Consider the following 13,012-nt stretch of genomic DNA (forward strand, 5'->3'; position numbering starts at 1 on the left):
GTGTAAATCCCTAATTAAGCGCACGGACTCGCACACTGAGGGCTAACGGCCGTCTGGCCCTGATGTTGCTGCTCTCTGGATGTGCCCTTCCAATCTTCTACCATCTTACAGGGTTCCACCAACTCTCTTGAATCCGCTGTTATACTTCTACAGCAGAATGTCCTACAATGTACTATCACCATTATAGAATAATACCAGCAACGCACGGAGAGCCAGAGACAGAAACCTGAAGCGTCAGATGCGGAATAACGGTATCCATGGGCAACACAGGACCATTGGCGCAGTCTGGCGCGCTCACGGTAAGTGCGCTAGGTTTAATAAAGATCTATTCCTTCTAAAATCATCACTGCCTCTAAAGTTGTAGCGGAAAAAGGGAAATACAGGTATTAACTAGCCAATAACGTCACTTTTAGTGAAGTAGAAAATTGATTCCGCTTGCTATATGCTATATCGTATCGTATCGCCCCCGTCGCTCACAGACACAGAATGATGGATATGGCAGCGAGGAGTGGCGCAGAGAAGCAACTAAGACCAGTAACGTAACCGCCTGACCTACTGTTTGTGCTTATACCATGAGAACTACAGTAGGTACATACAGGAGCCAGGCCCCCTCTGTGCGTGATCCCCAGTCAGTGGGTGGGGGCGCCTAGGCTGTGTCTGCATGCAGTAAAACAGAGATCTCTTGCCGTGTTCTGTCCACAAGAGGGGTAAAGCCCTGGTTACAATCTTCTAGTGCTGGAAATGTCTGGTTGGATCACCTCGATGGCATCGGAAGACGGAAGCTGCGCCCGCTATTTTATGTTCTTCAGCAGGGCTGTGCGAGCGTTCACCACCGCCTTGAAAGCATCCTCGCTGCCCGGTGCCACACATTTGTCGGGGTGAAGGAGCACCGCCAGCTTGCGATAAGCTTTGTTCACCTCCTCCCTGAGAAGAACAAAAGATTTTTGTATTTTTTTTCTTAATTTTAAAACAGACTGACATCATGTAACGAGGTGACTGCACAAAGCATTTACTGGCAGATTACATCTGAGCACAGCCTTGGCTGAGGGGCTTGGGGCTGGTAGTGATGGCCACTTGGGGGCACTGGGCCCGATTCAGAGCCGCTCGTTCGCTCTGAGCGATGTTCGCACAACTGCACACGCGTATGGGTCGTAATGCGCATGCGCAAACCAGTCATTGCGGTCGGAAATCGTGCGCTCGCAAAACAGCGAGGGGCTGCTAATTTGATTGACAGAATGTACCGGTGCTTGAAAACGGGGGAGTGGAGATCCGAACACAGGCGTGCCAAACGGTCAAAAGGGCGTTTAATGGGAGTGCATAATTAGTAAAGGAGCGTCATCGACCACGTCACTTGGTTGTCTTTTAGCCTGAACTGCTCGCAGTGATAGCCTTTCGATGTACCCGATTAATGTAATAAATAGCGGAGATGACGTGTGATGCGAACGGCAAAGGGGCGTCTTTACAAAATAGAGAGCGGATTTTTCGTTCGGTCGCTCAGACATAGAGGCGTCAAAAAAACGCAAAGAGCGAGCGCTCAATTTAAATAGCCGGCCCCTTTTTTGCAACGACCGTCCGCAAATATCGTCTGGCTCTGAATCAGGCCCACTGTGACCCTTGTGGTAGGGTCTCGTCTGCCGCAAGCCCCAGAGAGCTTCCGGCTCTAACAGAGCCGGTTGCTCTCCCACTGACATCACTGGTGATGTCAGTGGGGCCGACCACAAACGGCAGGCATTCGTTTGGGAACGCCTCCGTTTGTGAAGCCAACCCCCTGCCACGCCTACAAAACGGGGCGAGCTGTCGATCACCATCGACAGCCGCCCCTTTTGTTGTGAGCCCCCGGAGCGAGAGAATTTCTCTCTCGCTCCGGGGCTTGCGCACGCGCAGTGCGGCCACTGCGCATGCGGGGAGCCCAACATCGACCCGCTTGCCAGCACTCAAGCGCTTGCGAGCGGGTCTGAATGAGACCCACAGTGGGAACTGTCAAAAGATGACGCCCCCCCCCCCCTTTATCTATCTGTGTCCAGCGTCCGTGCATCACCACACGCATTGTGCTCTCAGGATTAGATATGAGTGCATGTAACTAGCACACGCTGTGATTACATTACTCGCTGCATCCCCCCCATCAGACTGTACGGGAATAACACTGTGTACCTGGTGGCCCCCGGCTTTACCCCCAGCATGTCCCAGCTGTCCTTGCTGCTGCGAATCCGCCGTATGGTATCTGCCTGCTCTTTGGTGAAGCCGATATTAATGGCCGACATCGGCCTCTTCCCCCCGTTGTCACACAAGTCCACAATGGCGGAGTAAAAGGCCTTAGAGCAAGAGATACATTAATGGACCTCGTTACAAGAAAGCAGATCTTACACGTACGTAGCCGATGGGCTGAGAGGGATTACACAGCCTTACCTGGAACATCTCATTTATTCCTTCACCGCTCTGCGCCGAGGTTTCGAAATACAGAAATCCCCGGCTCTCTGCCCAGAGACGCCCCTCGCTCTCATCCACGCAGCGATGCTTGGTACAGTCAATCTGTAAGAGGACAGAGCACAATGTATGCACTAGGTTCTATGAAGGTAAAGCCAAGCTAATATGACCTGGGCACTGCTAGTTCTCAGACTGACACACACCAGCCAATCCTGCGTCATGACCCAGGAGGTGAAAGGACTGGATTGGCTTGTGGGAAAGCAGCTCTGATTGGCTGTTTGCATATTGACTGCACGTGGGCAGCGAGAAAACTTCATTGTATCGATCTAGTTAATTCATACACCAAGTTACAGTGCATCCGGAAAGTATTCACAGCGCTTCACTTTTTTCCACATGTTGTTATGTTACAGCCTTATTCCAAAATGAAATAAATTAATTTTTGTCCTCAAACTTCTACACACAATACCCCATAATGGGGTTATATATGTAATCCATTTGTTCTACTCCCCTATGAGGTTTTTTTTTTTTAATAAGATTATTCAATGTAAATGTGTAATGAATCTCTATAATTTGCACTGCTTTGTTTTATATATTTTTTTTTTATTGACTTTCCTGGCATTGCAGGAGCGCCCTCACACTAACGCTGCATTTTCCTTTTGTTTAAAGCTTGTCCCCGACCCTCGCGCACCTTGTTTGCGCAGACCACAAAGACCACGTTCTCGATGTTCCCCTGTGAACCCAGTTCCTGTTTCATCTCTGCTAACCAGGCATCGAGACTGTCAAAGGACTCCTTCAGGCCGACGTCGTACACCAGTATGACCCCCTGGGTGTCCTTGTAGAACTCGTTGCGGACCTTCAAAAACGGGACGTAAACCGGATTAGGAGCATAAAAATAGCACAATGGGTTGTTCCACAGGAATCTATAGCTGTTACTGTGGCTCTGGTCACGGTAAAGGGGAGTTGGGGACAGGACAGGACAGAGCGGGGGGGGGGGGGGACAGACAGATAATACTAGTAATGGCAATTAGTATAACAGTATAATCCCTCCACAAAGAACTGAAACTTCCCAAGAGGACACAGTATAAGGATGTCTCCCAGTTTTGATGAACCTCCGTGTGGCTGCATTACAGGGCGATCTGCAGACTAGGTCATTTCATAATGAGGATCTATTAAACATTAGACACTGTATCTGGGTACAGACTGCTCCATTCTCCTCATACATTCATTGAGATAACATGACTTTTCTGTACCTCGTAGAAGAACGCATGGCCCGCCATGTCAAATATATTAACTTTGATTTCTCGCTCTCTTATTTGTACTCTGAAAAGAGAAAAATGAGAAGATCATGGTTACGTTCATCAATGGTAACCGCACGTTTATAGCACCAGTGCTGCCGGTCACACGCTGATTAGTAATCTCCTGCACCCAGCATACGGTATGGCTGCAGTCCTCTGCTGTGTACAGAGGGCCTGATTCAGACCCGCTCGCGAGCGCTGAGCGCTCGCAAGCGGGTCGATGTTGGCCCAGTGCGCACGACGGAGGCGGCTCCGTCGAGCGCATGCGCGAGACCCGGATAGCGCTCTTTGGTGGGGTTGCCGGGGGCATGGCTGGCCAGACGGAGGCGTTCCCATGGGAACACCTACCGTCTGGGGCCGGCCCCACTGACATCACTAGTGGTGGGAGTGATAGAGCCAAAAGCACTCCAGGGCTTGCGGCAACGAGACCCTACCGCAAGGGTCTCGTCGCAAGCCCGATGGTCGCGATCAGGGCCGGTTCTAGACATTGTGGAGCTCAGGGCGAAAGTTCACAGTTGCGCCCCCCCCCCAAAAAAAACAACCACCAACAAACAACTTTTTGTAGATAACGTTCCTCTGCACACGCTGAAAGCACACGCGCTTCCGGAAAGGGGGCATGTCCTTGCGGAACACCCCCAATTCATCAAACTGTGGGCCGTGCCCAGCACTTATGAAGGTGCTAGGCTTCCCCCAAGCTCTCCCCTCGTGGTGAATAATTGCCATGTGCAGTAATGCAGTAGTGCTATCTGCTGCAGCGGCTCCACGGATCTATGGGAGAGATGTCATGATTTCAGGACGTCCCTCCCATAGTGCTCTATGCGGGAGCCGGAGCTCTGGAGTGAGCTTCGGCTGCCTTTGCAGGGAGGGAGCCAGGTGCCCACTGATAACAAACATCAAGGGGCGCCCGGCAATGCGGGGGGGACCGGCGCTGTTATTTTTTTTATTATGGGATTTTTTTTTTCACTTCAGGGGACTCAGTGGCGCCCTCTAGGGGCCGGCGCCCCGGGCGACTGCCCTGTTAGCCCACCCCTAGAACCGCCACTGGTCGCAATGGTCTTGACTATGGCGACCATCTTCCTGGCATCTCGCTATAGCTGTGGGTGGTCACCCACAGCTCTACGAGCTGCCAGGCGGCCGCTCTAAAAATTCAGAAGGACGGCCCTGATTCAGAGCGAGCGCTCTGTCACAGCGTCCGGCTCTGAATCAGGGCCAGAGTACAGTCACTCACGTCAGGGGAGAGCTCACCCATACATCCACTCTATCAGCTATAACTCCTACCAGCAAAAGGTTCAAATCTCAAAACTCCAAGAGAAATGGGCTCATTAGATTCCCAATGATTGCCCTCAGTTACAGCACCTTTTCCTCTGGGTCCCATCAATGCAGCAGGTGATGTATCAAGCAGTGATAAAGTGTGGTGAAGTGAGCCAGGGACTTCTGCCACACATGTAACATATGGCGGAGTGCGGCTTATACAGACACATGACAGGGGACTCCGCCATATGTTACATGTGTGTCAGTGTGGCAGGAGTGATGGAGGACGTGTGGCTTATACAGACACAAGACATGGGACTTCTGCCACACTGACATACATGTAACAAATGGACGTGCGGCTTATACAGACACATGACATGGGACTTCTGCCACAATGACACACATGTAACAAATGGCGGAGTGATGGAGGACGTACGACTTACACAGACACATAACATGGGAATACTGCCACACATGTAACACATAGCAGAGTGATTGAGGACATGCGGCTTATACAGACACATGACATGGGACTTCTGCCACACTGACACACATGTAACATATGGCGGAGTGACCCCGGACGTGTGGCTTATACAGACACATGACACGGGACTTCTGCCACACTGACACACATGTAACATATGGCGGAGTGACGGAGGACGTGTGGCTTATACAGACACATGACATGGGACTTCTGCCACACTGACACACATGTAACACATGGCGGAGTGACGGAGGACGTGTGGCTTATACAGACACATGACATGGGACTTCTGCCGCACATGTAACACATGGCGGAGTGACGGAGGACGTGCAGCTTATACAGACACATGACATGGGACTTCTGCCACACTGACACACATGTAGCACATGGCGGAGTGATGGAGGACGTGCCCCTTATACAGACACATGACATGGGACTTCTGCCACACTGACACACATGTAACATATGGCGGAGTGACGGAGGAAGTGCGGCTTATACAGACACATGACATGGGACTACTGCCACACTTGTAACATATGGCGGAGTGACCCCGGACGTGCGGCTTATACAGACACATGACACGGGACTTCTGCCACACTGACACACATGTAACATGGCGGAGTGATGGAGGACATGCGCCTTATACAGACACATGACACAGGACTTCTGCCACAATGACACACATGTAACAAATGGCGGAGTGGCGGAGGACGTGCGGCTTATACAGACACATGACATGGGACTTCTGCCACACTGACACACATGTAACACATAGCAGAGTGATTGAGGACATGCGGCTTATACAGACATGACATGGGACTTCTGCCACACTGACACACATGTAACATATGGCGGAGTGACGGAGGACGTGTGGCTTATACAGACACATGACACGGGACTTCTGCCACACATGTAACACATGGCGGAGTGACGGAGGACGTGCGGCTTATACAGACATATGACATGGGACTTCGCCATATGTTACATGTGTGTCAGTGTGGCAGAAGTCCCGTGTCATGTGTCTGTATAAGCGGCACGTCCTCCATCACTCCGCCATATGTTACATGTGTGTCAGTGTGGCAGAAGTCCCATGTCATGTGTCTGTATAAGCCGCACGTCCTCCGTCACTCAGCCATATGTTACATGTGTGTCAGTGTGGCAGAAGTCCCTTGTCATGTGTCTGTATAAGCCGCACGTCCTCAATCACTCCGCCATATGTTACATGTGTGGCAGAAGTCCCATGTCATGTGCCTGTATAAGCCACACGTCCGGGGTCACTCCGCCATATGTTACATGTGTGTCATTGTGGCAGAAGTCCCGTGTCATGTGTCTGTATAAGCCGCACGTCCTCCATCACTCCGCCATATGTTACATGTGTGTCAGTGTGGCAGGAGTGATGGAGGACGTGCGGCTTATACAGACACATGACACGGGACTTCTGCCACAATGACACACATGTAACATATGGCGGAGTGACCCCGGACGTGTGGCTTATACAGGCACATGACATGGGACTTCTGCCACACATGTAACACATGGCGGAGTGACGGAGGACGTGCGCCTTATACAGACATATGACATGGAACTTCTGCAACAATGACACACATGTAACACATGGCGGAGTGACCCCGGACGTGCGCCTTATACAGACACATGACAAGGGACTTCTGCCACACTGACACACATGTAACATATGGCGGAGTGACGGAGGACGTGTGGCTTATACAGACACATGACATGGGACTTCTGCCACACTGACACACATGTAACACATGGCGGAGTGACGGAGGACGTGTGGCTTATACAGACACATGACATGGGACTTCTGCCGCACATGTAACACATGGCGGAGTGATGGAGGACGTGCCCCTAATACAGACACATGACATGGGACTTCTGCCACACTGACACACATGTAACATATGGCGGAGTGACGGAGGAAGTGCGGCTTATACAGACACATGACATGGGACTACTGCCACACTTGTAACATATGGCGGAGTGACCCCGGACGTGCGGCTTATACAGACACATGACACGGGACTTCTGCCACACTGACACACATGTAACATGGCGGAGTGATGGAGGACATGCGCCTTATACAGACACATGACACAGGACTTCTGCCACAATGACACACATGTAACAAATGGCGGAGTGACCCCGGACGTGCAGCTTAAACAGACACATGACATGGGACTTCTGCCACAATGACACACATGTAACAAATGGCGGAGTGACCCCGGACGTGCAGCTTAAACAGACACATGACATGGGACTTCTGCCACACTGACACACATGTAACACATGGCGGAGTGATGGAGGACGTGCGCCTTATACAGACACATGACACAGGACTTCTGCCACAATGACACACATGTAACAAATGGCGGAGTGACCCCGGACGTGCGGCTTATACAGACACATGACATGGGACTTCTGCCACACTGACACACATGTAACATATGGCGGAGTGACGGAGGACGTGTGGCTTATACAGACACATGACATGGGACTTCTGCCACACTGATACACATGTAACACATGGCGGAGTGACGGAGGACGTGCGGCTTATACAGACACATGACATGGGACTTCTGCCACACATGTAACATATGGCGGAGTGACGGAGGACGTGCGGCTTATACAGACACATGACACGGGACTTCTGCCACACTGACACACATGTAACATATGGCGGAGTGACCCCGGACGTGTGGCTTATACAGACACATGACATGGGACTTCTGCCACACATGTAACACATGGCGGAGTGACGGAGGACATGCGCCTTATACAGACATATGACATGGGACTTCTGCCACAATGACACACATGTAACATATGGCGGAGTGACCCCGGACGTGTGGCTTATACAGGCACATGACATGGGACTTCTGCCACACATGTAACACATGGCGGAGAGACCCCGGACGTGCGCCTTATACAGACACATGACATGGGACTTCTGCCACACTGACACACATGTAACATATGGCGGAGTGACGGAGGACGTGTGGCTTATACAGACACATGACATGGGACTTCTGCCACACTGACACACATGTAACACATGGCGGAGTGACGGAGGACGTGCAGCTTATACAGACACATGACACGGGACTTCTGCCATACTGACACACATGTAACACATGGCGGAGTGACGGAGGAAGTGCGGCTTATACAGACACATGACATGGGACTTCTGCCACACATGTAACATATGGCGGAGTGACCCCGGACGTGCGGCTTATACAGACACATGACACGGGACTTCTGCCACAATGACACACATGTAACAAATGGCGGAGTGACCCCGGACGTGCGGCTTATACAGACACGACAGGGGACTTCTGCCACACTGATACACATGTAACACATGGCGGAGTGACGGAGGACGTGCGGCTTATACAGACACATGACATGGGACTTCTGCCACACATGTAACACATGGCGGAGTGACGGAGGACGTGCGGCTTATACAGACACATGACATGGGACTTCTGCCACACATGTAACATGGCGGAGTGATGGAGGACGAGCGCCTTATACAGACACATGACACGGGACTTCTGCCACACTGACACACATGTAACATATGGCGGAGTGACCCCGGACGTGCGGCTTATACAGACACATGACATGGGACTTCTGCCACAATGACACACATGTAACACATGGCGGAGTGACGGAGGACGTGCGGCTTATACAGACACATGCCATTGGACTTCTGCCACACTGACACACGTGACACATGGCGGAGTGATGGAGGACGTGCGGCTTATACAGACAAATGACACGGGACTTCTGCCACACTCACACACATGTAACACATGGCGGAGTGATTGAGGACGTGCAGCTTATACAGACACATGACACGGGACTTCTGCCACACTGACACACATGTAACATATGGCGGAGTGACCCCGGACGTGCGGCTTATACAGACACATGACATGGGACTTCTGCCACAATGACACAAATGTAACATGGCGGAGTGACGGAGGAAGTGCGGCATATACAGACACATGACATGGGACTTCTGCCACACATGTAACATATGGCGGAGTGACGGAGGACGTGCGGCTTATACAGACACATGACACGGGACTTCTGCCACACTGACACACATGTAACATATGGCGGAGTGACCCCGGACGTGTGGCTTATACAGACACATGACATGGGACTTCTGCCACACTGACACACATGTAACACATGGCGGAGTGACGGAGGACATGCGCCTTATACAGACATATGACATGGGACTTCTGCCACACTGACACACATGTAACACATGGCGGAGTGACCCCGGACGTGTGGCTTATACAGGCACATGATATGGGACTTCTGCCACACATGTAACACATGGCGGAGTGACCCCGGACGTGCGCCTTATACAGACACATGACATGGGACTTCTGCCACACTGACACACATGTAACATATGGCGGAGTGACGGAGGACGTGTGGCTTATACAGACACATGACATGGGACTTCTGCCACACTGACACACATGTAACACATGGCGGAGTGACGGAGGACGTGCGGCTTATACAGATACATGACAAGGGACTACTGCCACACTGACACACATGTAACATATGGCGGAGTGACCCCGGACGTGCGGCTTATACAGACACATGACACAGGACTTCTGCCACACTCACACACATGTAACAAATGGCGGAGTGACGGAGGACGTGCGGCTTATACAGACACATGACATGGGACTTCTGCCACACTGACACACATGTAACACATGTAACACATGGCGGAGTGATTGAGGACGTGCAGCTTATACAGACACATGACATGGGACTTCGGCCACACTGACACACATGTAACACATGGCGGAGTGATGGAGGACGTGCGGCTTATACAGATACATGACAAGGGACTACTGCCACACTGACACACATGTAACATATGGCGGAGTGACCCCGGACGTGCGGCTTATACAGACACATGACATGGGACTTCTGCCACACATGTAACACATGGCGGAGAGACCCCGGACGTGCGCCTTATACAGACACATGACATGGGACTTCTGCCACACTGACACACATGTAACATGGCAGAGTGATGGAGGACGTGCGCCTTATACAGACACATGACACGGGACTTCTGCCACACATGTAACATATGGCGGAGTGACCCCGAACGTGCGGCTTATACAGACACATGACATGGGACTTCTGCCACACTAACACACATGGCGGAGTGACGGAGGAAGTGCGGCTTATACAGACACATGACATGGGACTTCTGCCACACATGTAACATATGGCGGAGTGACGGAGGACGTGCGGCTTATACAGACACATGACATGGGACTTCTGCCACACTGACACACATGTAACATATGGCGGAGTGACGGAGGACGTGCGGTTTATACAGATACATGACATAGGACTTCTGCCACACTGACACACATGTAACATATGGCGGAGTGATGGAGAACGTGCACCTTATACAGACACATGACACGGGACTTCTGCCACAATGACACACATGTAACATATGGCGGAGTGACGGAGGAAGTGCGGCTTATACAAACAAATGACAAGGGACTACTGCCAGACTGACACACATGTAACATATGGCGGAGTGACCCTGGACGTGCGGCTTACACAGACACATGACATGGGACCTGCCACAATGACACACATGTAACATATGGCGGAGTGACCCCGGACGTGCGGCTTATACAGACATGACATGGGACTTCTGCCACACTGACACACATGGCGGAGTGACGGAGGACGTGCGGCTTATACAGACACATGACATGGGACTTCTGCCACACATGTAACACATGGCGGAGTGACGGAGGACGTGCGGCTTATATAGACACATGACATGGGACTTCTGCCACACTGACACACATGTAACATGGCGGAGTGATGGAGGACGAGCGCCTTATACAGACACATGACACGGGACTTCTGCCACACTGACACACATGTAACATATGGCGGAGTGACCCCGGACGTGCGGCTTATACAGACACATGACATGGGACTTCTGCCACAATGACACACATGTAACAAATGGCGGAGTGACCCCGGACGTGCGGCTTATACAGACACATGACATGGGACTTCTGCCACACTGACACACATGTAACACATGGCGGAGTGACGGAGGACGTGCGGCTTATACAGACACATGCCATTGGACTTCTGCCACACTGACACACGTGACACATGGCGGAGTGATGGAGGACGTGCGGCTTATACAGACAAATGACATGGGACTTCTGCCACACTCACACACATGTAACACATGGCGGAGTGATTGAGGACGTGCAGCTTATACAGACACATGACACGGGACTTCTGCCACACTGACACAAATGTAACATGGCGGAGTGACGGAGGAAGTGCGGCATATACAGACACATGACATGGGACTTCTGCCACACATGTAACATATGGCGGAGTGACGGAGGACGTGCGGCTTATACAGACACATGACACGGGACTTCTGCAACACTGATACACATGTAACATATGGCGGAGTGACCCCGGACGTGCGGCTTATACAGACACATGACATGGGACTTCTGCCACACATGTAACACATGGCGGAGTGACGGAGGACATGCGCCTTATACAGACATATGACATGGGACTTCAGCCACAATGACACACATGTAACATATGGCGGAGTGACCCCGGACGTGCGCCTTATACAGACACATGACATGGGACTTCTGCCACACTGACACACATGTAACACATGGCGGAGTGACGGAGGACGTGCGGCTTATACAGACACATGACACGGGACTTCTGCCACACTGCCACACGTGACACATGGCGGAGTGATGGAGGACGTGCGGCTTATACAGACAAATGACACAGGACTTCTGCCACACTCACACACATGTAACACATGGCGGAGTGATTGAGGACGTGCAGCTTATACAGATACATGACATGGGACTTCTGCCACACTGACACACATGTAACACATGGCGGAGTGATGGAGGACGTGCGGCTCATACAGATACATGACAAGGGACTACTGCCACACTGACACACATGTAACATATGGCGGAGTGACCCCGGACGTGCGGCTTATACAGACACATGACATGGGACTTCTGCCACACTGACACACATGTAACATGGCAGAGTGATGGAGGACGTGCGCCTTATACAGACACATGACACGGGACTTCTGCCACACTGACACACATGTAACATATGGCGGAGTGACCCCGAAGGTGCGGCTTATACAGACACATGACATGGGACTTCTGCCACACTGACACACATGGCGGAGTGACGGAGGAAGTGCCGCTTATACAGACACATGACATGGGACTTCTGCCACATATGTAACATATGGCGGAGTGACGGAGGACGTGCGGCTTATACAGACACATGACATGGGACTTCTGCCACACTGACACACATGTAACATATGGCGGAGTGACGGAGGACGTGCGGTTTATACAGATACATGACATAGGACTTCTGCCACACTGACACACATGTAACATATGGCGGAGTGATGGAGAACGTGCACCTTATACAGACACAT

At 51.6% G+C, this 13,012-nt stretch overlaps 1 protein-coding gene across 5 annotated transcripts in view; it reads right to left on the bottom strand.

Annotated features, from left to right (window-relative positions):
* Positions 1–715: 715 nt before the first annotated feature.
* Positions 716–13,012, bottom strand: part of DNAJC27 (DnaJ heat shock protein family (Hsp40) member C27) — a 49,894-nt gene continuing 37,597 nt past the window's right edge. For all 5 annotated transcript variants that reach the window (XM_088447578.1, XM_088447577.1, XM_088447576.1 and 2 more), the window contains exons 4-8: positions 3,675–3,744; positions 3,113–3,277; positions 2,407–2,529; positions 2,152–2,312; positions 716–924 (exon numbers count right to left, since the gene is read on the bottom strand). In XM_088447578.1, the coding sequence (XP_088303704.1) occupies positions 792–924; positions 2,152–2,312; positions 2,407–2,529; positions 3,113–3,277; positions 3,675–3,744 (652 nt within the window). In that variant the 3' untranslated portion in view covers positions 716–791. The remainder of the gene's footprint in view (positions 925–2,151; positions 2,313–2,406; positions 2,530–3,112; positions 3,278–3,674; positions 3,745–13,012) is intronic.

The sequence above is a fragment of the Taudactylus pleione genome, unplaced genomic scaffold (assembly GCF_031769625.1).
Source record: "Taudactylus pleione unplaced genomic scaffold, aTauple2 ptg000434l, whole genome shotgun sequence".
Taxonomy (NCBI): Eukaryota; Metazoa; Chordata; class Amphibia; order Anura; family Myobatrachidae; genus Taudactylus; species Taudactylus pleione.